Genomic DNA, 24,829 nt, shown 5'->3' on the forward strand with positions numbered 1-24,829 from the left:
AAAAAAAAAAAAAAAAAAAAAAACCCCAAACACAAAAAACCTCCACCAGGAGGTGGTGCTACAGCATTGTGAAGGCGAAGTACAGTTCAGCCCTTCAAATAAAAACAGGAAGCCTTCTTTCCTTAGAGAAAATGGTAATAAACTACATTGGGAATTTCAAGCAGCAAATTCTGAGTTTTCCAAGTTTGGCAAAAAATACCAGCTAGTCTAGATCTCTATCCATCAGGATATGTCCCATGTCCCCCAAGTGGTCAAGGCACTTGAAGCAGGATTACCACTTCATAAATTCACTCCTTCCTTTCCATTTCAACAGCTTCACTCTGATTCCAGCTTACACGTCTCATGCCAAGTCTACTGCAACAGCCTACTAGGTAGTACATCTAGTTCTTTAACCCTCCAAATATATCTCCTACTTTGCTACCAGATATTTTGCCTGATGCCACCTTTTCAGCTCACCTCTACTTGGGATTCTTAGCTTGGCACTTAAAAAATCAACATATTTAAAATTAAAATCATCATATCATCACCTTACCCAAACCTAGGCCTATTTACTACCCCAGTCCCCCCATGATGGCAGCACCACCTTTTGAGTTGCAAAGTTGAGAAATCTTACAATCATCTTTCATTTCCTCTTTCCTTCATCCCACTATGCAATCAGCAATAAAAGCCTTCCTTCAAAATGAACTTCTAAATCAACCCTCTCCTTTCTGTGAGCACTGCAACCATCACCAGACCTCAACTAGACTGCTCTTCTTTAAACCCCTGCTCTGCTGTCTCCTTATCTGCTATTTCACACACTGCCTTGAATTCCCTCATTCTTTATTTTGAACACATGTAAAACTTACCTTCTACCTAAAACATCCAGCTCTAACTTTTCAACAAAGTCCGGCCGTTTTCTATAGTCCTACTCTCCACTGTTCCCCCAAACAGATTCTATTTCAGATCTAATAAGGTCACTTTCTTATATCGGACTTAAACATCATGCCTATGCTGATATTTTTAAATTAGTTCGTACTAGTACCAGGTGTGGTGGCATATGCCTGTAATCCCAGCACTAGAGAGGCTGAGGCAGGATTGGTATGAGCTCAAGGCCAGCCTGGGCTACATAGTGAGTTTCAGGCCAGCCCAAACTACACAGTGAGACTCTGTCTCCTCAAAAAAAAAAAAAAAAAAAAAAAATTAGTTCACACTTTTCTAAGCAAAATGATTTGACTCATCTTGTCTTTAAACTTTTGACTGTAAATCTAAATGGAAGGCCAGGGATGTAGCTCAGCAGCATAGCACTTGCCTGGCAAGTTCAAGGCCCTGAGTTCAATTCTCCATTCCTCCCAAAAAAGAAAATCAAAATGGAGAATAAAACTCTCAGTACAAAATAATGTTCCTTATCACTGAATTCCTTCAGTGCTTATTCTCAGCCTCTCATTTATTCTCTTCCCCTTTCCTCAAGGTCAGTTTCACCTGTCCAACATTATTCCAAAATTTTAAATCATTTGGTGAATCCTGCTTTCATTAATAAGCTCTTCAACTAGTTAGAATTAAGTCTTAAATATCTTTGTACCTCTTTATTTCCAATGGTACCTGGAAAGGGGATTTGATAATGGCTCAGGAAATACCTGCTGATTAATCTCATAAAGGGACAGGTACTTTCCATACCTGGTACCCAGATAGGAATTTTAGGTGTCTACAGCTTTAACATATTCAGTATAAAAACGTACTGGAATTTTGAATAGAGATCATTAGATGATGCAATACATATGAAAATAAACCTACCAACTTGTTCCTGAGTCACTGTCACTGTTGGAAGAGAAGTGATCTTTTCCTTGTCAGCTGGAGGAGGTCCTGTGTTTTCCAGTTGTCCTAAAAGCTACAAGAAAAGAAGAAAAAGAAATAGCAGATATCTCAACATCCCTGGAAAGGGTGCCGCTCCAGCTGAGAACAAACATCGCAGGTATTAGAAATGTTAGTTGCTCTTACTTCTGCAAAACTCTTGAGAGGCTTAGATGTTCCCTTTCCTGATATCAGAACACTTAAAATCCTTTACAATTTCAGAGTGACATTAGTGTAAGTCTACAGACAGACCCATGATTGTAAGACCCACCTTTGGGGATAAAGCAACTTCAGGGTGGTAAAGAGTTGTGATGTCATGAATAAAACTATGGCTTTGTAAAAAGTAATACTTAACTGGTACAAATATTTATTTCTGCCAGAAGTAGAAAAGGGTGGGAGTAGAGGGAGTAGCATAGGATAAGTCAAGAAACAGAAAATTACTGCCTACAAGAAGAGTTGGATATAAATGACATGCTTTCTGTGCTCAACAATCTATACGGGAAATGAGAAATCAATCAAATGAAAATGAACATAAGCAAGTAGAAACAATTATGCATGGCATGGGAATACCTTTTTCTCTGCTTCCTTCCCCTACTTCACTCTATCTAGCAGAAATCCCTGCTTCAACATGTGAGACCCTTCTTTTTTTTATATAAAGTACTTATTTACAGGATCCTCAGAGAATTGAACAAGAGGCCCAAAACACAATATACTGCTTGTTCCAGAAGTCTTTACTTTGTCTAGGGTGAAAAGTGTTCTAGAAATCCCTTGGACATAGTGGATACAGGAATACTAAACTAAACCCATAAACCATGTATCCTTTTAGTAAAATGGAAACCCAAAAGCTGAAAATGTTAGAGAAAGCAGAGTGACTGCAATTTCAAGAAAGTAGCAGAAGGAAAGCAGGAAGCCTGTGGAACCATGAGACACACTGAACAGAAACCCTCAAAAGGCAGCTCCTCACCTGGGTTATAATGGCATCAAGCCCTGTCTGACCCCAGGCATAGTCCCCGGGGTTGGAGTGCAGCATCCCGCTCCTATACGTGAGATGAGACAGACAGCATTAGATGGAGTGACCAGGCTCTGCCTTGTATCATAGAAAAAGCTGGCAGAGGGATCACGTTCTCTCTCAGGGCTTCCAAGTCACTAGAATCAAGAGGCAAAGAATTTCTCTGTATTTTCAAGGTCAAACATCTAGAGACAGCTTCTCATTGTCTATGAATTTTACTTAAGCAGAACATAAAATGAGGAGCTACCTAAAATACCACATGACACATAAGAGGAAAAAGAGTGACTTGTTGCCTGTTGGTTAAGTTTCTTTTCTCTGCACACTACATCAAACATAAATGGAGCTGCTTTTTAAGGAAGAGATTTTCCTTCATGGCTGGCCAAAATCTATAGCAGATTTCCCTCATGCAAAGAGGCTGCCTCACAGTACTGGACAATGGAAAACGTTCCAGTAGAGAAGCAGCCATAGCAGTCTCTCTGAATCACAATTCAGCAATTACAAAAGGGAGCCTGGCAGCACCTTTTTCTTGACGTTGCTGGTGCAGAACCCTGGATGACGGATGTCCAGTCTCTGGTCGCAACACAAAGGAGACAGGTTGGGAAATGGGGTAAGTGTGGGGAAGGACTGAGGTCCCTCTGAGCGAAGAAGCTGGCATTAATTATCAGAACCGGCATTAACTGTCCAGACAAGAAGAAATTCCATCTTTAAACCCTACTCTACTTACGTGTCACTCTGATACTAAGTTATAGCCTTTTGCTTCTACTGAAAAACCTTACTTTGGAAAAAGAAAGTCAAGTATGTTGTTTTCAACTTCAGAAATTGTTTGTTTGCCATGCTGGGGATCAAACCCAGGGCTTTATGCACGCTAGGTAAGCTCTCTACCACTGAGCTATACACATCCCCAGCCCTCCACTTCACAACATTTTAAGGAATAAAATCTCCCCATATGGTCTAAAGGAGAAACTCACAAATTAGATACCAAGCCTATCGGGTATTTTCTCATTCCCTGTCTCAACACAACACTCAGATCACAATATGAAGGGTAGGGAGGGTGGGGTGGGCAAGGACAGTCCTCCAAAGCCTGAACAATAAAAAACAAAGTTCTGATTAAGTTTGAGCTCAGCAGACAATGGCAGTATAACAAGCTTCCAGTTATACCCACATACTCACCTACTCAGCCTTTTCTCTACAGCACAGAAAGGCTAGCACCTAAAATGATGCTACTCCAGCAGAGTAACTTAGGTAACAATTAGCTACTTACCAAGAAAAGGGGTGTGAGGATCCAGGAATTGCAGAATTTGCAAAGAATCCTGCAAAGATCTGTTGTATTATTCTGTTCGAGTAGAAAAAAAATTAGATAAGACAACAAAAGACAGCAGATATCCACGGTATCAAGTACTTCTCCAACCACAATGGCTTCCCACTTTTACACAAGGAGTAGCACCAGAAATCAGTCTACTGCCTAGTGCTGTGAGAGTGTGCTATAATGTTTATCTTTGTGAGCTTTGCCATAGTATGGATTAAAAGTTTTTGTTAATTAGGCTGGAAGGAATCTGATGCCACAGTACATTTTTCAAATTAGGTTCCTCAGCTCTCTGGCACAAATATAAGTAGGGCTTAAAAGAGATGCTGAGCCAGTGGGATTCTAGGTTACATTTTTGTATAGTGCTTAAAGAATTTTTTTATAATATGAGAAGAATTCTATTCTAAAGCTGTTTCAGATGACTATAACACACATAAAACAAACACACACAGATACACATGCTTGGCACTTCTCATTCTGAACATTTAAGATGGGACATGTACCCCCTTCTTTATCCTGATGAGATGGGTCTTTGTTTGCCTTTCAAAGAGATACTGGATTAATGTATTTCCTGTGTTCTGAATGATATGCATTTATAACTCCCCGATTTCTACTTTATTAGGTCAATCAATGTAACTTTAATGGTATTAGACTTTCCCTGCTACTAAAGTTCAACAATAGTTAAGTGTATTATTTTCTCTGTGGTTTTCTGCTTTTGTTTTTGTTTTTCCAGTATTGGGGATTGAACTCTGGACCTTGTGTTTGCAAGGCAAGTGTGATGCAACTGAGCTAAATCCCCAGCCCTCTTTGGTATTTTGTGGGGTTTTTTGTATTGTGTTTTCATTGCTTATTTATTACTATTATTATTTTTGGTACCAGGGATGGAACTCAGGTCCTTGCACTTACAGGGCAGACAGAGGAACCACTGAGGTAAATCCCAGACCCAGCATTGCTTATTTTTTAATTGGCAAAATTTTAAAAATATGTATTTTTGGTTGTAAAACATGATGTTTGGAAATACACATACATTGTGGAATGGCTAATAAAGAACACTTTAAATCTATTCTTGCAGCAAAATTTCCCCCTAGTACTAGAGATTGAACCCAGAGCCTTCACAATGAGCTTCATCTTCAGCTCTTTTTTATTTTGAGACAGGGTCTTGCTTAGCCAGGCTAGGCTTTGACCGTGCAATGTTCCTGCCTCAGCCACCCGCAGCACTGAGATTATAGGCATGTGTCACCATGCCCAGCTCTCCTAGCAATTTTTAAGAGTACTACATGTTGTTATTAACAAGTTACCACAATGTACAATAGACCTCTTGGATGTATTCTAACTAAAATATTATATCCTTTGACCATCACCTCCTCAACTCATTCTTGTAGACCCAGCCCTTGATAAACACTATTCTGTTCTCTTCTCGGAGTTTAATTTTTTTTAAAAAAGAATTCCTTATGTTTTAAAATACACCCCAAAATTATTTGATAACCCTCCCTTGAGTGTGAGCTGGATTTAGTGACTCACTTCTTAAGAAAAGAATATGGCAGACACAATGATCTGTGGCAACCAAAACAAGGCCAAAAAAAGTACCGTGGCTCGCTTCTTATACTTCTCCTAGGAAAGTGCCATTATCAGGCAGTTCTATCGAAAGGTCCACGTGATGAAGAACTGGGAACTCCTGACAAAGCCAGAACTTGTCAGAATATGAACTGTAGTGAATCCTGCAGATCACCACTGCAATGGCCAACATCTTGACTCTTGAGACCTTGAGCCAGAGCCACCTAGCTAAACTATTAAATTTCTGACCCACTGAATTTGTGACATAATAAATGCTTGCTTTTTAAACTCACTAAACTCTGAGGTAATTTGTTATACACTAATAGTTAACTACTACAGATTTGGATATTGGGAAGTAGGCACTGCCATAACAAAAACCTAAAATGTGGGATTATCTTTGGAACACCACGGCAGGCAGAAGGTGGAAAGACTCTGAGGAAAGCATCAGAGAAAACATTTGAAGAAGAAAAAACAGTTATGACAGCCCAAGTGTGGTGGTGCACACCTGTAAATCCCAGCTATTTTAAGACTTGAATAAACTAAAGTGACTCCATGCTAGTAGGCCAGACTGTGCTTCTTCATATGCTAATTGCTACCTTGGTTAACAGCCCACCCAGGGGCAAATGGTATGACAAAAGGTGACCATAGAACATTTCCTGCATAAGATAAGCAAAGTGTTTGCAGTCTTATTCAGTGAATTTCCTGACTCTTTGTTTAGAAAAACCTTATAAAAAGTACCTTAGCCCCTGAGCAGTTGCCTCTCTGAGCTACCTGGCTCCGGGAGTGCCGTCTGGCCAGACTAATAAAGGTCCATTTACCGTCTAGCCTGTTATGTTCCTTCCTGGGTTTCTCGTTTCTCCGTCAATCTCCCGGAGCCTCGCTGGGTGTTAGGGCCCAGCATCGTGGAGGCCTTTTTGGCTGTTCACCCTCGGTGGAGTGGAAGTGAGACTTTAAGTATTACACTATTAAGGAGGCTGAGGCAGAAGGATTGTAAATTTGAAGACAGCCTGGACAACTTAGTGACACCCTACCTCAAAATAAAGTTTTAAAAGTGCTGGGAATGTAGCTTAATGGTACAGCACTTATCTAGCATGCTCAATCAAGATCCTGGGCTTAACACCCAGCACTGTAAAATAAAACAAAACAAAATAGTTCAAGGGTCTAAGGATGTAGCTCAGTGGTAGAGCACTTGCCTAGTATGTGTGAGACCTTGAGTTTAATCCCAAACTACCCCACAAACAAACAAAATACAACAACCACAATAACAAACAACAGTAGAAGCACAGTGGCCTTTAAGGAAGTTATCGATGAGAGCTAACCCAAATGCTAGAAAAATCTTAACTGGAAACTAGAAGGACAAGGATCCTTGCAAATTGTCTCAATTCACCAATCAAAAGAGATAAATTAGAATGGATCAAGAAATAAGATCTAACAATATGCTGCATAAAAGAAACGCGTTTAAGTAAAAAAGAAATTCACAGACTGAAACTCAAAGGATGGAAAACAATAGTCCATGTGACAGGAATCTGGAAGAAAGCAGGGGGAGCTATTCTACTTGTAGACAAAGTGGTTATCAAGCCAAGACTTATCAGAAGAGACAAAGAAGGTCACTGCATACTTGTTAAGGGAACAATCCAAGAGGAAGAGATTACAATCACAAATATATATGCACTAAAAACCACCACACCCAATTACACAAAACAAACATTAACAGACTTGAAAAATCAAATAAGCACTAATACAATTGTAATGGGAACCTCCACATCCCACCATCATAAATAGAAAGACAAAAAACTCAACAAAGAAATATCAGAACTGAACCAAATCTTTGAAGAATGGACTTAGTAGACAGAGCATTCTACCTCACAACCACAGAATACACATTCTTCCCAGCTACACATGAGACATTCTCCAAAAGAGATCACATACTAGCCCACAGAACATGCTTAAGTATGCAAGGGAACCAAAATTATCCCATGCATATTATCAGACCATAATGCAATAAAATTGGAAATCAAATGTGGGACTGCATAACTTTGTAATCTTAAATCCTAGTCTCAACTGTGATTAATGTAAATTAACAGGTGAACATTTAGTAGTTCTGGGTAAATAGATAAAGATTGTTTCACTCCTTGTCTGCCCGGAAGGAATGTTTTGAAAACCTTGGGAAATTATGTAAGCATCTTGAGCACAGACCCCCACCCTGCCTTATAAAAAGGACCTCAGCCCCTGAGCTGGCTCCTCTCGGGGCTACTTGGCTCTGGAGTGCCCTCTGTCCAGACTAATAAAGGTCTGTTTTCCAACTAGTCCGGTGTGTTCCTTCCTGGGTGACTCTCACGGCTCATCAAGCTCCTGGAGCAATCACCGAGGTATACGTCCAAGCATTGTGGAGGCCCAGTAAGGCCCTGGGTCTTGCGTCCCGAGCCCTCGTTGGGCTATAGGACTCAACATCGTGGAGGCCTTTCGGCTGTTTACACTCCACCGAGTGGAAGTGAGACTTTAGGTCTTACACAATGGCAAAAAAAAAAAAAAAAAAAAAAAAAACAAAACCCACAAAACTGCAAACACAGTGCTCACTTCAGCAGCACATATACTAAAAACTGCACTCCCAGCACTCGGGAGGCTGAAGCAGGAGGATCGCTGTGAGTTTGAGACCAGCCTGGGCTACATAGTGAGTTTCAGGTCAGTCTCAACTACATAGTGAGACCCTGTCTCAAAAAACAAAACAAAACAAAACAAAACACCCATAATGTCAATACAACATCCTAGAACTTATGGGATGCAATGAAAGCAGTCCTACCAGGAAAATTTATAGCATGAATTCCTACATCAGAAAAACAGAATGAGCTCAAATAAACAACCTAATGTTGAACCTCAAGCTTCTAGAAAAAGAAGAGCAAGTTAGACCCAAAGCATTTATGAGGGAGGAAATTACAAAAATTAGAGCAGAAATTAATGCAATGGAGACCAATAATGCAAAGAATTAACAAATCAAAGGGCTGATTCATTGAAAGAGTAAAGAAAAAAGTCTTAGCAAACTTTATTTTAAAAAAGGAAAGAAGACTCAACTCAGTGCAATTAGGAATGAAAAAGGTAAAATCACAACAGATCCTGAAGAAATCCAGAAGATCATCAATACCTACTTTGAGAATCTTTAATCAGATGGAAAATGCAGAAGAAATGAACATTCTTTGATATATATGAACTACCAAAGCTGAATCAAGAAGATATAAAAATTCTTAACCCAATATCAGTCAATGAAATTGAAGTAATTTTTAAAAAAACTACCAACAAAGAAAAGTCTAGGTTCTGATGAATTTACTGCTGAATTCCACAAGAAATACAGAGAAGATCTAATGTCATTACTCTTCAAACTTTTTAATGAAATTAAAAGGGAAGCAATATTTCCAAAGTCATTCCTGGAAGCTATCATTACCCTAACAGAGAAACCAAAGAAGGATCCAACCAAAAAAAAGAGAACTACAAGACAAACTTGAGACATTTTTAGGTGAATGAATTCACCTTGATATCATACTTTTAGTGAAATAAATCAGATACACACTTTAAATACCACATTCTTTCTCTTGTGTGAGAAACCAAAAGCACAAATAAGGACCAAAATGGATGACAAATACTGGAAAGTAGGAAAATGTTCAAATAGGAAGGGAAAAAAGGAAGGAGGGAGGGAAGGGAAGGTGGGGGGACCAGAAAAGAAGGAATAGAAACAAGCATTTTGTAAAGAAAAAGGGGAGGAAGGGTTGAAGGGAGGGGAGGGTAATGGAGAAAAAAGAAAAATCAAGATATATTATGTACAGGTACTAATTCCCTATGATGAAAGTAATCTTTATGTGTATGAAAAGTGTACCAATAAAATTAATTTTTAAAAATTTTTTTAAAGCACTGCAGGCTTAAACTAAAAGGTGCAGAAATGATACAGAAAAGAAGCCTTTGAACTCTCAAATTTTGCTGGAAAGCAAGCTAAGAAAACTATGTAGCTGAAAATATGAACTACTTTTCCTGGAAAAGAAAGGATGAGTCATAGGATGAGGTCAAGAGCCCAGAGGGAGGAATCAAGAGCCATGAAGCTACTCCTGGGCAGAGTAAGTCCTAACCAAGGAACTTCCAATATTTTTTCAGACAACTACCAGAGCTGCAGTAAACCAGCAATGTCTTTGTGTCTCCTGTTCCCCTTTTTTGAATAGGAACGTCTATAACTGTTTATCAAGTCACTGCCTGTCCACATCTCTGTACTGTAAATTCAGTATATGGTGGGCAGACAACTTGACTCTTTGGTATACAAGTCTCCATAACAAAAGTAATTGTACCAGAGGACCTATGTCCAAGCAGCCTCACTCCCACCTGAACCTAAATTTAAAAACCACCTACATTTCAAGCTGATACTGCATAAATAGATTTGTGGAGGTGAATGTATTTTACACATAGAAGAAGAATAAACAATTGTCGCCACAGGACAAACTGTGATGGTTTTAAAAGATGTCTAAAAATTCTTTAATGCACTCCCTTAAAGAGGTGAAACTTAAATTTTCTACCCCTTGAGTGTGGGCTGGACTTAATAATTTCTTACAGATAAAATATGGCTGAAATAAAGTGTGTCGCTTCCAAAATTAGGATATAAAAAGGCAGTATGATTTCATTTCTTTGTCTCTCTTAGATCACTTACTCTGGAAGAAGCCAGCTGTGAAGATATGGAAACATTCAAAAAGCCCCATAGAGGCCCATATGGAAAAGCGTTGAAACCTCCTGCCAACACCCATGTAAATGAGCCATCATAGAAGCAGATCCTCCAGGCCCAGCTAAGTGTTCAGATGACTGCAGTCACAGCTGATATGCTATCACTTCATGAAACCCTTCACTAGAACCACCTTGCTAAGCTGCTCCTAAATTCTCGATCCTCAGAAATATTCAGGTAATAAATATTGATATTTGTTGCTAAATTTATTACAGACTGATAGCTAATTTGTATCCCCCCTTTGCTAGTGACAGGAACAATAAATTATCACATGCTTTAAAAATGGTAACCAAGTTTGAGAAATAGCCTAGTTTCTTGAACTTTGCAGAAAATCCTATACGAGGGTTCTTCACCAGCAACTGATCAGCTGGTGATTCCTCTTTTTTGTTCATTATTGTACGCTTAACATCTAGAATAGCATCTGGCACACAGTAATAAGAAATGTTTACTGAACGAGCTAAAAAGGCCCCTAGATGGGTCCCAAATGCATGTACACTGAAAGAGCTACACAATCTGTTAAGATATAAAAGATTATATAAAATATGTATAATATGACTAATCCTATTTTAATTATAAAGATGTAGCTATCATCTCTGTGTTTATTTAAAAAGACCTATGAGATTACATATCAAGGTGTAACTGGCAGTTGGGTGAGGTGTCACAACCCATAATCCTAGTTGATGGAGGCTGAGGCAGCAGGCTAGTAAGTTCAAGTCCCACATGGTCAATTTAGTAAGACTCTGTCTCAAGAACTACAAAGGGCTGGGGATGTAGCTCAGTTGTAGAGAGACCCTGGATTCTATCCCTAGTATTGGAATGAGGGAAGGTGTGGGTAATGTTTTTTTTAAATCTATTTGTTTTAAACCCTGACATTTTTAAATAAGAAAAAGAAAGTTAACTATCAAAAAATTATTTCTCAAATTCTGAGTTGTGATCAGCATCAGAAAACTATGGCCCCAGAATCTAGGGTTAACTCTGACAATATATTATGTAGGAAACCTTCCTAGATGTAGTATATCTTAAGAAGTGATTGGGAAATAGATTAGTGCTAAAATCAAAGGTCTTTCTTTTGTCTCTCAGGGAAGGATGCTAAAATGTAATCAATAAAAAAACAAATGTTAATCGAGTATAGTACACTGAAATAAAGATGAGCTTTAATGTAGTAAGTGCAAACTTTCTATAACCTGTCTTTGTGGTAATCTTTATTACTTGTCTGGAAAGTATGAGTGTGTTGGTAATACCTAATAAAGACAAAGGGAAAAAATTAACAGGTATAAATAATTTCCTATTCTAAAAAATTATTTAGGGTAAAATATGAATAGTTTCTATGCTTTTCTCCTAAAGACCATGCAGTTTCCTTTGCTGATTTTACATATACCAAACAACAATCTGATAGCTTTTCTTTTCCCATATCTGAGAAATCCAAAGAAACAAACAGAAATGAATATTATAGTCAATGAAATACAATAACCCCAAGTGTAAATTAAATAAGTTGGTCTGTTCTGCCACCTGCTTCACAAGCACAAGGTCCTGAGTTCAATCCCCGCTACCATCCACCAATCAATCAATCAATCGATCTTCTGGCACAAGTCAGGCTAATTTACAGTTAGATAAAATGAGCTGAGCTATTCAGGCCCTTGATTATTCCTGGATAAATCATTTGAAAGCTGCACATTAAAGGCAAAGCATACACTTTTGGCACATTTAATAAATATGTGCAGAATGAATGAATGAATGGTATGAGGTTTATTCTTCATGTTAAAAAAAAAAAGGTTTCATTCACACCAATGAAACAGCCAAAGGAAACAAAGTTCATTTCAGGGAAACTCTTTAGGTTGGTGGCAAGAATATATTAATAATCTATAAAGGCCAATCTTTGACATCTGATTTCTTAAACACAAAGTATTCTGTGCACAGTGAAGCCAGTAGATGAATAATAGGCTGGGATGTAGCCCATGGAAAACACCACTGAAAGCCTGACAGAAAGACTAAAATGATACACTGATACTTAGAAACGAATAGGACAGGGGCCAAGGATTTCGCTCAGTGGTTCCGCTGCCTGCCTCACAAGTGCAAGGTCTGGAGTTCGATCCCCAGCACCCCCCCCACCACATAAAAAATGAATAGGACAAATTGGTATTAAGAAGAAAGCACAATAAAACATGTTTTTAAATTTATAAAGCATAAAGATTTTAATCAACGTTCAAAAAAAGGTGACATAATTGTACCTACTATAAAGAGGTAATGAAGGGCCGGGGATTTAGCTCAGCAGTTTGGTGGCCTGCCTTGCAAGCACAAGGACCTGAGTTCAATACCCAGTACCAAAAAAAAAAAAAAAGAGGTAACGAATATATGAATGATCTGGGCAGACCTATTAACTGTATAGAGCAATATGCCCCAAAGATATGCTGTGCTTTATTTACAGTTCCACAAAAGAAAAAAAAATCTACTTATACACATATGTGCCTTGGCAGTAGTTTCTGAAAAAGGTGGATAAATTATTAATTCTTAAGGAAAAAAAAAAACTAAGAAGAAAGAAAAAGAGGGAAAGAAAAGAGAAGAAAAGAAAAAGGGAAGAAGGAAGAAAAAACATGGGTAAAAGAAAAAAGGGGGAAGACTATATGATTGTGTTAAAAAATTATAAGTATCTATTTCTAAATACAAGCCCACCAAATATAAGTATTTTCATTTCTGTATTACACTGGCTCCACTATATATTTAACTGCCTTTACACTCTCAGGCAATTTACCCAACCTCTCTCAATTTGTCTTATAAAACAGAGACTTTCACAGCACTTTTTTCATAAAGTTTTAGTGAAGACTTACTGGTTAAGCCCTTAGACTAGTTTCCAGCACATACCCTTAGCTATTATTACTACTGATTAATGTGCTCCATATAGTTCTTAAAATAGTTATCTATGAATTAAAAAATGTTTGATATCTACTCTAAAAGCAGATACTATGCTAGAAACTAGAAATATAAAGATGAATAAAGCATCACCTTGGGCCACTAATCCCAAAGTAACCAAAAAGTTTGTAACAGATCAAGTCCTCCCAAAAGATGTTATTCCCAGATAGAATGACAAATAATTCACAAACTTTTAAAGAATAAGTAATTCCTATGTTAAACCATTCCTGAACTGGGTATGGAATTCCAGCACTCTGGGAGCCTGAGGCAGAAGGATCACAAATGCAAGCCCGTGAGCCTGAGCAATTCAGCAAGACATTGCGTCAAAATAAAAAATAGTCTAGGGATGTAGCTCATTGTAAATAGCCTGAGGATGTAGCTCATTGTAACTGGCAAGCTATATCCTGGTTTAATCCCCAATATCACCAAGAGAAAACAAACAAAAACTATTTTCAGGGCCGGATATTTAGCTCAGTGGTGCCCCTGCCTGCCTCACAAGTGCAAGGACACGAGTTCAATCCTCAGTAGCCCCACCAAAATTATCTTCAAGCACAAGACAGCAATTTCTTCAGGGATTTGTGGGAGGTTAAGGATTGAACCGAGGACCTTCCCACAGGGCTACATTCTCAGCATCCCCCCATTTTTGTAATTTCTATTTTGAGATAGGGCTTTTATACATTGCATAGGCTGGTCTCAAATTTGTAATCAATCCTCCTGCCTTAGCCTCCCAGAGTGCTGGGGTTATAGGCATGCACTACCTGGTGGGCCCTCATTCATTTTATGACAGTAATATAATCCTGATACCAAAATTCAATAATGACAACACAAGAAAATTAAAGGCCAGACCCCTTTTCAAAAGATGCAAAAGTCCTAATTTTAAGATTAGAAACAAATTCCATTAAGATATTAGTATATTAATGCTCCCCGTCAAAGCAGTTTTTATTCAAAGTTTGCAGTGTTAGCTGGGTGTGGTGGCACACACCTGTAATCCCAGTTGGGAGGCTGAGGCAGAAGGATCAGTTGAGACCAACCTGGGCTACACAGTGAGCTCCAGTTCAGTCTCAACTACAAAGTGAGACCCTGTCTCAAAAAAACAACAACAAAGTTTGCAGTGTTGACTCAACATTAGAAAATATTTTTATTAATAAAATGCATTGTATAATAGAAAAAACTGTAAGACTTTTTTTTGGGGGGGGGTTTGAGACAGGGTCTCAATATGTAGTTGAGACTGATCTGGAACTCACTATGTAGCCCAGGATGGTCTCGAACTCAGTGATCCTCCTGCCTCAGCCTCCCGAGTGCTGGGATTATAGGCTGCGCCACCACACCCAGCTATAAAACCATTTTGATAGATCTGCAAAAGGCGTGTGATAAAAGCATTAGTCTTTCTCAAGTAAAAGTCTCTGAGAAATTAGGAATACAGCTAAACTTTTAAAATATATAGAACATGCATAAAGAAATAAAAGCAAACATACTTAACAAAGAAGAAACACTATTTGAGTCCCACTGAAGGCAGGGAGAAAGAATACCTACCAGTACAAGATGTTGGTTTTTTGTTGTTTTGTTTAGATGATTTTCTTTTGATAGGTCAGTGCAACATAAAAAGTAAGATATAAACATAAGAAAAAAGTATAATCTGTATTTGAAATGACTGCTAATCTAGAAAGCCCTAAAGAATAAAATGAAAACCTATTAAATTAAAAGAGAATGAGCAGGGGATTTAGCTCAGTGGCACGGTGCCTGTCTTGCAAATGCAAGGTTCTGCGTTGAGTTCAACTCCCTGTACCAAAAAAAAATGAGAGAGAGAATTCAACCAAGTAGCAAAATGATGGGTTACAAAAAACCTTTCAGTGGTAACTATGAAACGTTAGTGAACAACACCAAAAAAAAAAAAAAAAAAAGCCCCTGTATATCTGCTTAATTTTGCTGTGAACCTAAAACTGCTCTAAAAAATACAATATATTTTAAAACAAACAAATGGAGACAAGCACCTTGGGCCTAAATTAGAAGTTTCACTATTGTTTAAAAGTGTCAACTGTCTCCAAATTAATATATAAATTTGATGCTTTTCCAATCAAAATCCCAATAGGGTGGGGGAGGGAGCAGAGACTGGCAAGTTATATCTAAAATCCATTTAGAAGGATAAACATAAGAGAAACATTAAGAAATCTTCGGAAAAGAATAATGATAGAAGGAATTCTCCCTACTAGGTATCAAAATATAGTATAAAACCACAGCAAATAAGGCAGTATGGTATATGCACAGAAACATACAAAGAAAAAAGAAAGATGAGAATAAATAAATAATGCTAATATAGTTGAAATAGACTCTAACAACTGACTTATGTTTACATCTAAGGAAAAAAAACTTTTTAAAGCCTCTGTTAAATCAAGTTTTAGGATTCTGTAAAAGTAATATGGTTATTTGTAAGCTACATGTAAGAAAAGGAAGTGTAAGTCTTTCTCCCACTCTGCTATTAGTCAAAAGAATAACATAATTATAAAGCAGACCACCATTTCCTATGGGATAAAGGTGAAGCAATCAATGAAAACTTATTCAAGCTAATGTGTTTGTACTGATTGTTCATCAGTTTGACAAGAAATTTTTGTCCAAAAGATTTAAAAATTTGTCCCCTGTATATTTCGGCTGTACTTAGCACAGTTCAAGAACTCTACAAGGAAGTAGAGAAAACAATCCTAGAATTCATTATGGAACCAGAAGAGACTCAGAATAGCAAAAGCAATCCCAAGCAATAAGAGCAACAAAGGAGGCATCACAATCCCAGATTTCAAGTTATAATTACAAAGCTATAACGATAAAAATAAAATGATACTGGCACAAAAACAGACATGCGGATCAATGAAACAGAACAGAACATGAAGAAACAACCAGAGATACATTCAGCTACCTGATCTTTGACAAATGGGCCAAAAATATGCTGGAAGAAAGATAGCTTCTTTAGTAAATGGTGCTGGAAAAACTCCATACACATGTAGTTGACTCAATTTAGACTCATATCTCTCACCATGTACTAAACTAAATATTAAAACTGAAAATCTTAACCTAATGGAAGATAAAATGGGTAAAATTTTTGAAGTCATAGGCAAGAACTTTCAGAACCCCAATCCACAAGAAATAGAAATAGGCCTCCCAGCAACACGGACTGCTGAGGAGAGTGCAGGAGTCGAGTGGAGCTAGGCTGCTACCCCTTAAGAAACAGCAATCGAGAATCACTATATGGGGATGTATCAAATTAAAAAGTTTCTGCATAGCAAAGGCTACAATCAACAGAGTGAAAAGACAACCTACAGAAAGAAGAAAAATAATTTTTTTTGCCAGCTATTCCTTGGACAGAGGACTGATATCTAACACATACAAAGAACTCAAAAAAATCAGACCACCCAAAATAAAAGACCCAATCAAAAAATAGGCAACTGAAATGAATACACACTTCTCAGAAGTACAAATCAAATAACAACAAATGCTAGTGATGTCATGGGGGAAAAGGAACTCTTCTACCTTGTTGGTAGGAATGTAAACTAGTACAACCACTATGGAAATCAGTGTGGAGATTCCTCAAAAAACTAAAACTAAAAATTCCATTCAACCCAGCTAGTCCCCTTCTAGGCGTCATCTTGAAAGAATTAAAAGATATCATCTTATAGTGACATATGCATACCCATGTTTATAGCAACACTATTCAAATTAGCTAAATCCTAGAAGCAACCTATATGTCTATCCACAGATGAATAAAGAAAATATAGTATTTATAGACAATGGATTACTACTGTGCAATAAAGAAGGAAAAATGTCAGTCATTTGTAGGAAAATAGATGTACCTTGAGACTATAATGTTAAGTGAAATAAATCAGATACACAAGGTTAAATATCATGTTTCTCTTACACAAGAAACCCAAAATATATGTAAATTAAAGAACAAAATAAAAGATAGACAACAGGAAATAGGAAGATAGATCTTTTGCAAATGGGAACAGGACCAAGAGAGTTGATGTAGAAAGGATTAAGATGTTATATACATGTACCAACTCCCAATAATGAATGTGCTCATCATAAACTTCAAACGCGTACTAAAATAAATTTTTTAAAAAACTGTGAGTGAAGTATACATAGCTTAGTGTTTAAAAATTTCTAGGCATTTGAGTAATGTTACTTTTAATCTTTTTCTCTCTGATTGCATTCAGGATTTATGGCTGCCCAAGGGCCCATACTACACTGTACTGTAGTTAGGGTAATTATCTCCCTTCTCTTTTGGCTACTAAAAACTATTTTTTAAAGTATTTTATTTCCACTAAAGGAACTCCAGCAAAAAACTGTATGTGTCCAACAGGCTAGAAATTATCTGCTGATAATCAGAGAAACAGCCTGATTACTTTACTCTGACATTCAACACTGCTATTAATTTAAGGGCTTTGAACAAGAGCTACTTTCTAAAATGTTTAGATCTAATGACTCTGACCAAATTGGGATTAAATCATGATTTTTAAAAATCCTTAAGTTCATGCTAAAATAAACAGATGAAGTAGGGTAGGGAGATAAGAAAAACTCTTTCTACAGAACAATGTCCAACATCTGTGGAAGGAATTACAGAAATAAATGGACCAATATGAAATGCCAGGTGCCTACTAAAGGCCTTGAGATAGACCCTCTGCAGAGTAACTAACTACTGATCATAACTATGACCCTCTTCAGCTGGAAGCAGCCAGGGCTATCTTCACCCTTTGGCCCTCACAGCAGTTAGGGGTACTTCTTCAGAGGGGGTTATATTGCAGATAGATAAGTTAATTAGGTATCTTGTATAATTAGATATCTTGTAGGCAGTTAGACAGGACCACCCTCAGGAGCCAACACAGCAAGGAGCCAACATGAGGACAATCAGGGACACATTCACTGAAGGCCAGAATTGTAAAAGGAGAGAGACTACTATACCTTTGTGCTTCTCCTGCGGATAAACAGCAGTGATTGCAGTCACCTGGGTGGGGGCCCAAGGTCTTAACCCAGCCTTCCCAGGAAATAGCCCTGACCCCCCCAACCCTTACCGAAAATGCTTGTACGCTTGCTGCGTGACTTGCTCCCCCATTTGACCCCCATTAAATCAATACTGCCTGGGTGACTGTACTTGTAATCTTATTGGTTGGTCTTGGTTTTGCCCCACCTCATGCCCACCCTGTAGTTTTCCACTGAGTCTTATAGTTTTGTCCCCTCTGTACCCGCCTCACCACATGGCTTGGCTATATAACACATCTTTGAAAAGTGGGGTGGGTGGGCAACCCACTTTCTGGTCCCTCTTAGACAGAGGCTTTCTTTCCCTCAATAAAATTTTCCTAACAACAACAACAAAGTAAATAAATAAATAGAAGTACAAGCAAATATAAAACTATTTCAGAGATTACAGTAATAATTCAGGCAAGAATCATCAATGAATTAAGAAACAATCAGAAAGTGAAAATTAATGGACATCTTTTAAAAAAACAAAAATATACTACCATAGAACTAACATTCATCAGCTGCTGTAGTTTGGATGTGGAGTATCTCCCAAAGGCCTATGTGTTAAAGGCTTGGGTCCTCAGTGTGGCACCACTAGGAGGTGGTAGAACCTTTAAGAGATAAAGCCTAGTGAAAGGAAGTTAGGTCACTGGGGCACTGCCCTTGAAGGGGACCAATGTCCTCTTCTCTTTGCTTTCCTACTGCTATGAGATGAACAGGCCTCCTCTCCCACACTCTCATACTACGATGTATCACAATAGGCTCCAAAATGGGTTTAATCAACCATGGACCTCTGAAAACATGAGTCAGAATAAACCTGTCCTCTTTTTAAGCTGATTTAACTTTGGTATTTGCTACAGTGGCAGAAAACTGAGTAGCTAGTACCAGCTGACAACATAAACCATATCTCCTAGATACCAGCAAGACATGCAATTAAACGAATCTGAAGATGACTCTAGATCCTAGTCTTTAAATCTTTCAGCTGTAGTCCCAGATATCACACAGCAGACATAAAATATGTATCTATACTACCTGAATTCCTAACCCCCAAAAACTGAGATAAAATACAACTATTTTGTTATTTTTGACCAAAATTTAGAGAAATTTCTTATACAAGAGGTAACTAATATAGATTCTAGGAAGGCAAAAATCTTATTTTCCTCATAAGGTTGTTGGGACATTAGATGTTAGGTCTGGCATAGTGTGTTCAATGAATGCTATCTAGTATCAATATACAACTGTATCATAGTTAGAACTATAATAGAGACATACATACCATGCTATGGGGAGTACAAAGGAAGAGTATCTGATAGAGTTTTGGAAGGTTATAGACAGTTTCCTAGTTTGGCGGAGTACTGATTAGGTTATGAAAGCAGTAGAGGTATTTCTACCTAAGAAAACAGATTAGGTAAAGGTATAGAAATCCAGTCAGCACAGTACATGCAGAAAATTTAAGTCTGTTAATGAGTAGAAAACAAATAGGAGGTAACAGGAAACAAGGCTGTCGAGAGTTCAAAACATAGAGTCAAATTATGGACCCTATGACAATAGAGTGGATATTTAAGCAGCAGCATGGATATGTATTTAAAAATTTAGGTAGAAAATCCCACAAAGGTTATATATAACTAGATTTTAAAAGGGCAAAGTCTTGAGGAGGAAAAGAATCAGGAGGTTAATGTAACAGTGAAAGTAAGCAAGAAAAGATATGTATGTAAATCAGGGGGCAAAGAGCTCAACAAAATATAATTTGAGAAACAGGAAATTAAAAAAAATCAAAAGGTTCAGTGACTAACTGGATAGGCATAATAACTAGGAGAAAAAAATACTAAAGTTAATGTCTAGTTTTCTGAATTGGGTAGGGAGTGATATTTCTAATCAAAATCAGAAATAAAGAAAAAAGATTAGGTTTGGAAGGAAAGACCTTAGCTGCCATTAGTTTGGGGTACCTATGGAATACTATTCAGATGAAGTGTCTAACAAGAAGCTGTGGGGCTGGGGATATAGTTCAGTAATAGAGCTCTGGCCTAGCACAACAAAAAAGACCCTTGGCTCAATCTGTAGCATTGAAAACCAAAAAGGTTTTACACTCAAGCCTTGGATTAGGAAAGGTCAAAATGGGAATATAGATTTGAGACTCCTTGGCATATAGGTAATTATTAGAGGTATGAGGGAACTTGAGAATGGCCACAGAGAAGTCATAGATCAGTGGTTCTCAACCAGGGACAATTTTACCTCCAGGAGATGTTTCTGGTTGTCAAAACTGGAGTTGGGGTGGGGAGGTGTTAAAGGCGTGCATTTGAAAACCAGGGAAGCTGCTGAAAAACACACAGGGGAGCCTCATACAATAATTATCTACTATTATTCAATACTTGTGAAGCTGTGAAATCCTGCAGAGTAAGAAGAAAACCAGAATGAAGGAAAGACAATACTCAGAAAGTACCCAAAAGAGGAAAAGTCAGTTAGGTTATAGCTCAGAGGCAGGGTGCGTGCTTAGCATACACAAGACCCTGGGCTCAAGCTCTAGCAACCCACCCCCCCCACCCCCAAAAGGAAGGAAAAGTCAGAGAAGAGGTAAATCAAGAAAATGTACTGTCATGGGTATCAGAGTAGTTTGGAATTTCAAGAAGGAAGCAAAAGACCAAACAAGTTGAATTCTGTGATTTGATTTACACAATAAAGATTTGATCGGATTTGCTAGGTTTGTCACTAGTGAAAGAAGAGCCAAACAATACTAGTTAAAGAAATAATGGGAAATAAGAAAGTATACAAAGTAAATGTAGGTATCTCAACACATTTTGTTGAAAATGAAAAGATAAGACTAGTCAGCAACTGGAGCAGTGGTTCTCAACCCTGGTGACAATGAGAACAATCTTAAAAGCTTTAAAAAAATTATCGATTCCTGGACCTTACCCAAGACTAATTTAAATCATAGTTCCTGGAATGGGGCCCAGATAGCAGTATTTTAAAAATACTCTCAGTAACATTAATGTACAACCAGATTTGAAAATTACAAACTAAACATTCAAAAAGGTAGCCAATAGGCATCAAAGTGGGGAAAGGGGGCAGAAAGAGGAAAATGAGCAAAACAAAATCCCAGAAGAGATAGGTAATGAATGGGTCAGGAATGTGAGCTGATGGGCTTGTTTTGAAAAAAAAAAAAAAAAGAAAGAAAGAAAGAAAGAAAGAATACCCAATCTCAGGAGACTGAAGGAAGAAATGTGCCACGGCCACTCCAGTGGAGTCTGCGTGACAATGCCGGTCACCTGGCAGAAACCAGACCCGAGGTATCGTCCCCACGGGGTTAAGCCTCCTGGAAGTCCTTGGCACACACCGCATGCGAAGAGTCAGCCTGCAGTTTGGGGACATTGGGTTCATTTATAATTCTGTTCTATTTTGTCTTTATTACTATTTGTTCATTATCTGTAGAATTGTATTCTGGGCCCAGGAAAGATCAGGAACAATTAGATGTTCCTAGAGATGGGGAGGTGTTGGGGCACAAGAGGATGGGCGGCCAAAGTGCTGACCCTGAGCCCCACACTGTGAATTCCTGAAGGTGATCCTGAAGGTGACATGCTGAAGCCAGTCCTTTGTTTTACAAACTTCCCCTTCTGACTGCGTATAGGTGTGGTCTCACCTTGACCTTGTGGTCTTAGCTTTTACAGTACTATTGTCTATCTTTCTCATGCCTGCCTGTGACTGGAATCACTCTTGAAGTGTGCCCTTGAAACTAGTATATATATACATCTAGAGTTAGAAATAAAATTGCAGCAGCTACTACCTTCACTACTCAGTGCTGTGTGGTTTCTGACTGTCGCGCGCCGAACCTGCTCCCACCTTTCTGAAGATCCCTGTTCTCCTCGTGAAATCCAGTCTTTGCTCCCCTACGGTCGGTAGCAGAAATGAATGGTGACATAAGAGAAGCTGGGCACAAGGATTTGAGGAGTTCACACCTAAGGCCCCAGTTTTCATAATGGAAAAGAGATAAGCCAGCTGCTGATAATTAGCTACTGGACTGTAAATCTAGACAATGAAATCTGGTGAAAATTTAAAATACTTCATGAGGGAATGCAAAACAAAAGTCTAATCAAAAGCACTGATAATCTGTTATGGAGTGTGTTTAGCTGTCTCCCCAAAACCTCATGTGATCATAGGTGGGGCTTTTTCAGAGGTGGCTGGATCTAGAGTGTGTGATGCTGGGATTGATTCATGGGGCAATGCCAAGGGCACGAGGACCAAGGGTGTGAGTGCTGCCCGCCCTAAACAGTATGGGCAAGATAAAAGGAGCAGAAAGACACTGTTAAGGCCCCTTGTTGCTTTTTGCTGTCTCCTGCCTGCAATAAACTCTTTCTCCTCTGTGATGCCCTCTGCCATGTGTCAGCCAACTATGGACTGAAACCTCTACAAACTGTAAACCAAGTAAACCTTTCTTCCCTGAAATTTTGGGTGTTGGGTATTATGTCTCAGCAAGGAGAAAAGTAACGAAGACACAATTTAACATATTAAACGCACTTTATTGTTTGTAGGGGCACCAATGAGCACATTCATGAGCTTTTCCTCCAGTGGTGCTTTAAACATCACCCACTAGAGAAGCAGGGAAAAGTAGACCAGACTTTGGGGGATACAGGAGCTTAAATTAACTTTAGTGGGCTGGGGATTTAGCTCAGTGGTGCCAACTTTGATCCCTGGTACCAAAAAAAAAAAAGGCTCTCCTTTGTTCAGAGACAGCCCAGCAGATCCTCCCCATAATAAAGGCTTGTTATGGTCCTGGTCTGGTCTTGGTTTTTGGCTTTTTAACTTGACATAACTGGTGCCAAAACCAGGAGAAGGCAGTTGATTAAGTGACAATCCCCCGCGGGTCAGGGTCGAATGGCCTTTCGGCTGTCTCCTCTGGACCGCGTCTACAGAACCTGGACCTGGACCTGGACCTGGACCTCGACCTGATCGGGGCACTTTGCCTTTGCCACTGCTGACAAAACACATCCAACACCTGATTACAGGGTGAGCAGGCAGTTTAGCTTCCCTCTACTCAGGTCCTCTGTCTCACTCTCATTCTCTCCCTCCGGAGACTTCGGAAATCCAAGGTCTCAGCAGAGAGACCCTCTCAGGCCCCTGGGCCCAGGACCGTGCCCCTGGGGGATGCCCCATAGCCCGACTCTCTTTCTCCCCTTCCAGGGACTGGATCAGGGAGTATCAAAAGTGGCAAAGATGTTTCTCTCTTTTGCCCTCCTCCTAAGGAGCTAACTCCTCCTCACCCGCCCAAACATGGGCGCCTACAATCCAAACCTCCTACCCCTCAAGGGCTCTTGGCTGCCTCCTGGAGCAACTTCATTCCCTTGGACTGCTGGGACCCAACTTTAAGTGAAAATGACTCGTTTTTTGATTGCAACCAAGTTTGGCCTCAGTACAAATTAGACAATGAATCTCAATGGCCGGAAAATGGCACTCTCGATTTTAACATAGTGAACGATTTGCACAACTTTTGTCGATGCAATGGCAAATGGTCAGAAACCCCCTATATAGGAGACTTCTTCTAACTACCCTCTCGCCCCTCCGTCAGACCTGTTCGCCCTCTCAGGTACTTCTAGTCCCAACTCCGTCCTCCACCCCTCCTGACTCCCACCTTCAATCTGGCTGATCACTCGCTGCTCACACCTCCCCCAACCTATAACCCGGCCAGCTCTCCCATTTCTTCAAGTGCTTCTTCACTTCCGCCATCTTGTGACCCTTCCTCATCTCTGCCATCTTGTGTCTCTCCACCACACATCCTGCTCTCCCTGCTCCTCTAGTAAGTTAACAACCACTTCTTTGCTTGCTCTTCCTTCTCAGCTTCTTTGGAAGAGAGAGGAAAGGAAGACTGAAAAAAAAAAAAAGTAAAATCCTCTCCTGGCCCTGCCTACTTACATATCAACAACTTGTTTGGCAGGCTACATTACCAAGAAATTCCATCGGGCCCTATTGTTTTCTACATAAATATTGGAAAATAAAACATAAGGTTTTAAAACAATTCAAAGAAAATGTAATGCTTAAGATCAGAGCTCAAGAACCAAATGCTAGGTTACAGCCCAGTGCCAGCTACAGACTGCTTGCTCCACAGCAAAATCATCTGCGATATACTACCAGGCAGGAAAAATCTTAGAAAACAACAAAAAAAAAAACAGTGCTCACTTCAGCAGCATATATACTAAAATTGGAACGATACAGAGAAGATTAGCATGGCCCCTGTGCAACGATGACACCCAATTCGTGAAGTGTTCCATATTTTTGTGTAAATACCGAATAGTTTCTCTGGTGTGAAAAATTATAATTGTAAATAAGATCCTAATGGTATAATTGACAATGTGTAATAGGAAGAAAAGGGCTAAAGGTGTAGGGGAAGTGGGAAGGGTAGGGGAAAGGAAATAAGGGAAAAGAAAAAAATATGAAAAAATGGAAATAAAGTTTTTGTAAATAGGGAAGGGAGGAGGGGGTGAAGGGA

At 38.9% G+C, this 24,829-nt stretch overlaps 1 protein-coding gene and 1 non-coding gene across 2 annotated transcripts in view; one reads left to right on the top strand and one right to left on the bottom strand.

Annotated features, from left to right (window-relative positions):
- Rnf115 (ring finger protein 115) overlaps positions 1-24,829 on the bottom strand; it is an 86,884-nt gene that overhangs the window by 3,125 nt on the left and 58,930 nt on the right. The window contains exons 5-7 of the mRNA XM_010629494.1: positions 4,098-4,169; positions 2,792-2,864; positions 1,771-1,864 (exon numbers count right to left, since the gene is read on the bottom strand). Of these exons, the coding sequence (XP_010627796.1) occupies positions 1,771-1,864; positions 2,792-2,864; positions 4,098-4,169 (239 nt within the window). The remainder of the gene's footprint in view (positions 1-1,770; positions 1,865-2,791; positions 2,865-4,097; positions 4,170-24,829) is intronic.
- Positions 24,512-24,617, top strand: LOC117284098. Its single transcript, XR_004515169.1, has one exon. It is a non-coding gene; the product is annotated as a U6 spliceosomal RNA (small nuclear RNA).

This window comes from Fukomys damarensis, unplaced genomic scaffold, assembly GCF_012274545.1.
Source record: "Fukomys damarensis isolate Sample0158 unplaced genomic scaffold, DMR_v1.0_HiC HiC_scaffold_33, whole genome shotgun sequence".
NCBI classification, from domain to species: domain Eukaryota; kingdom Metazoa; phylum Chordata; class Mammalia; order Rodentia; family Bathyergidae; genus Fukomys; species Fukomys damarensis.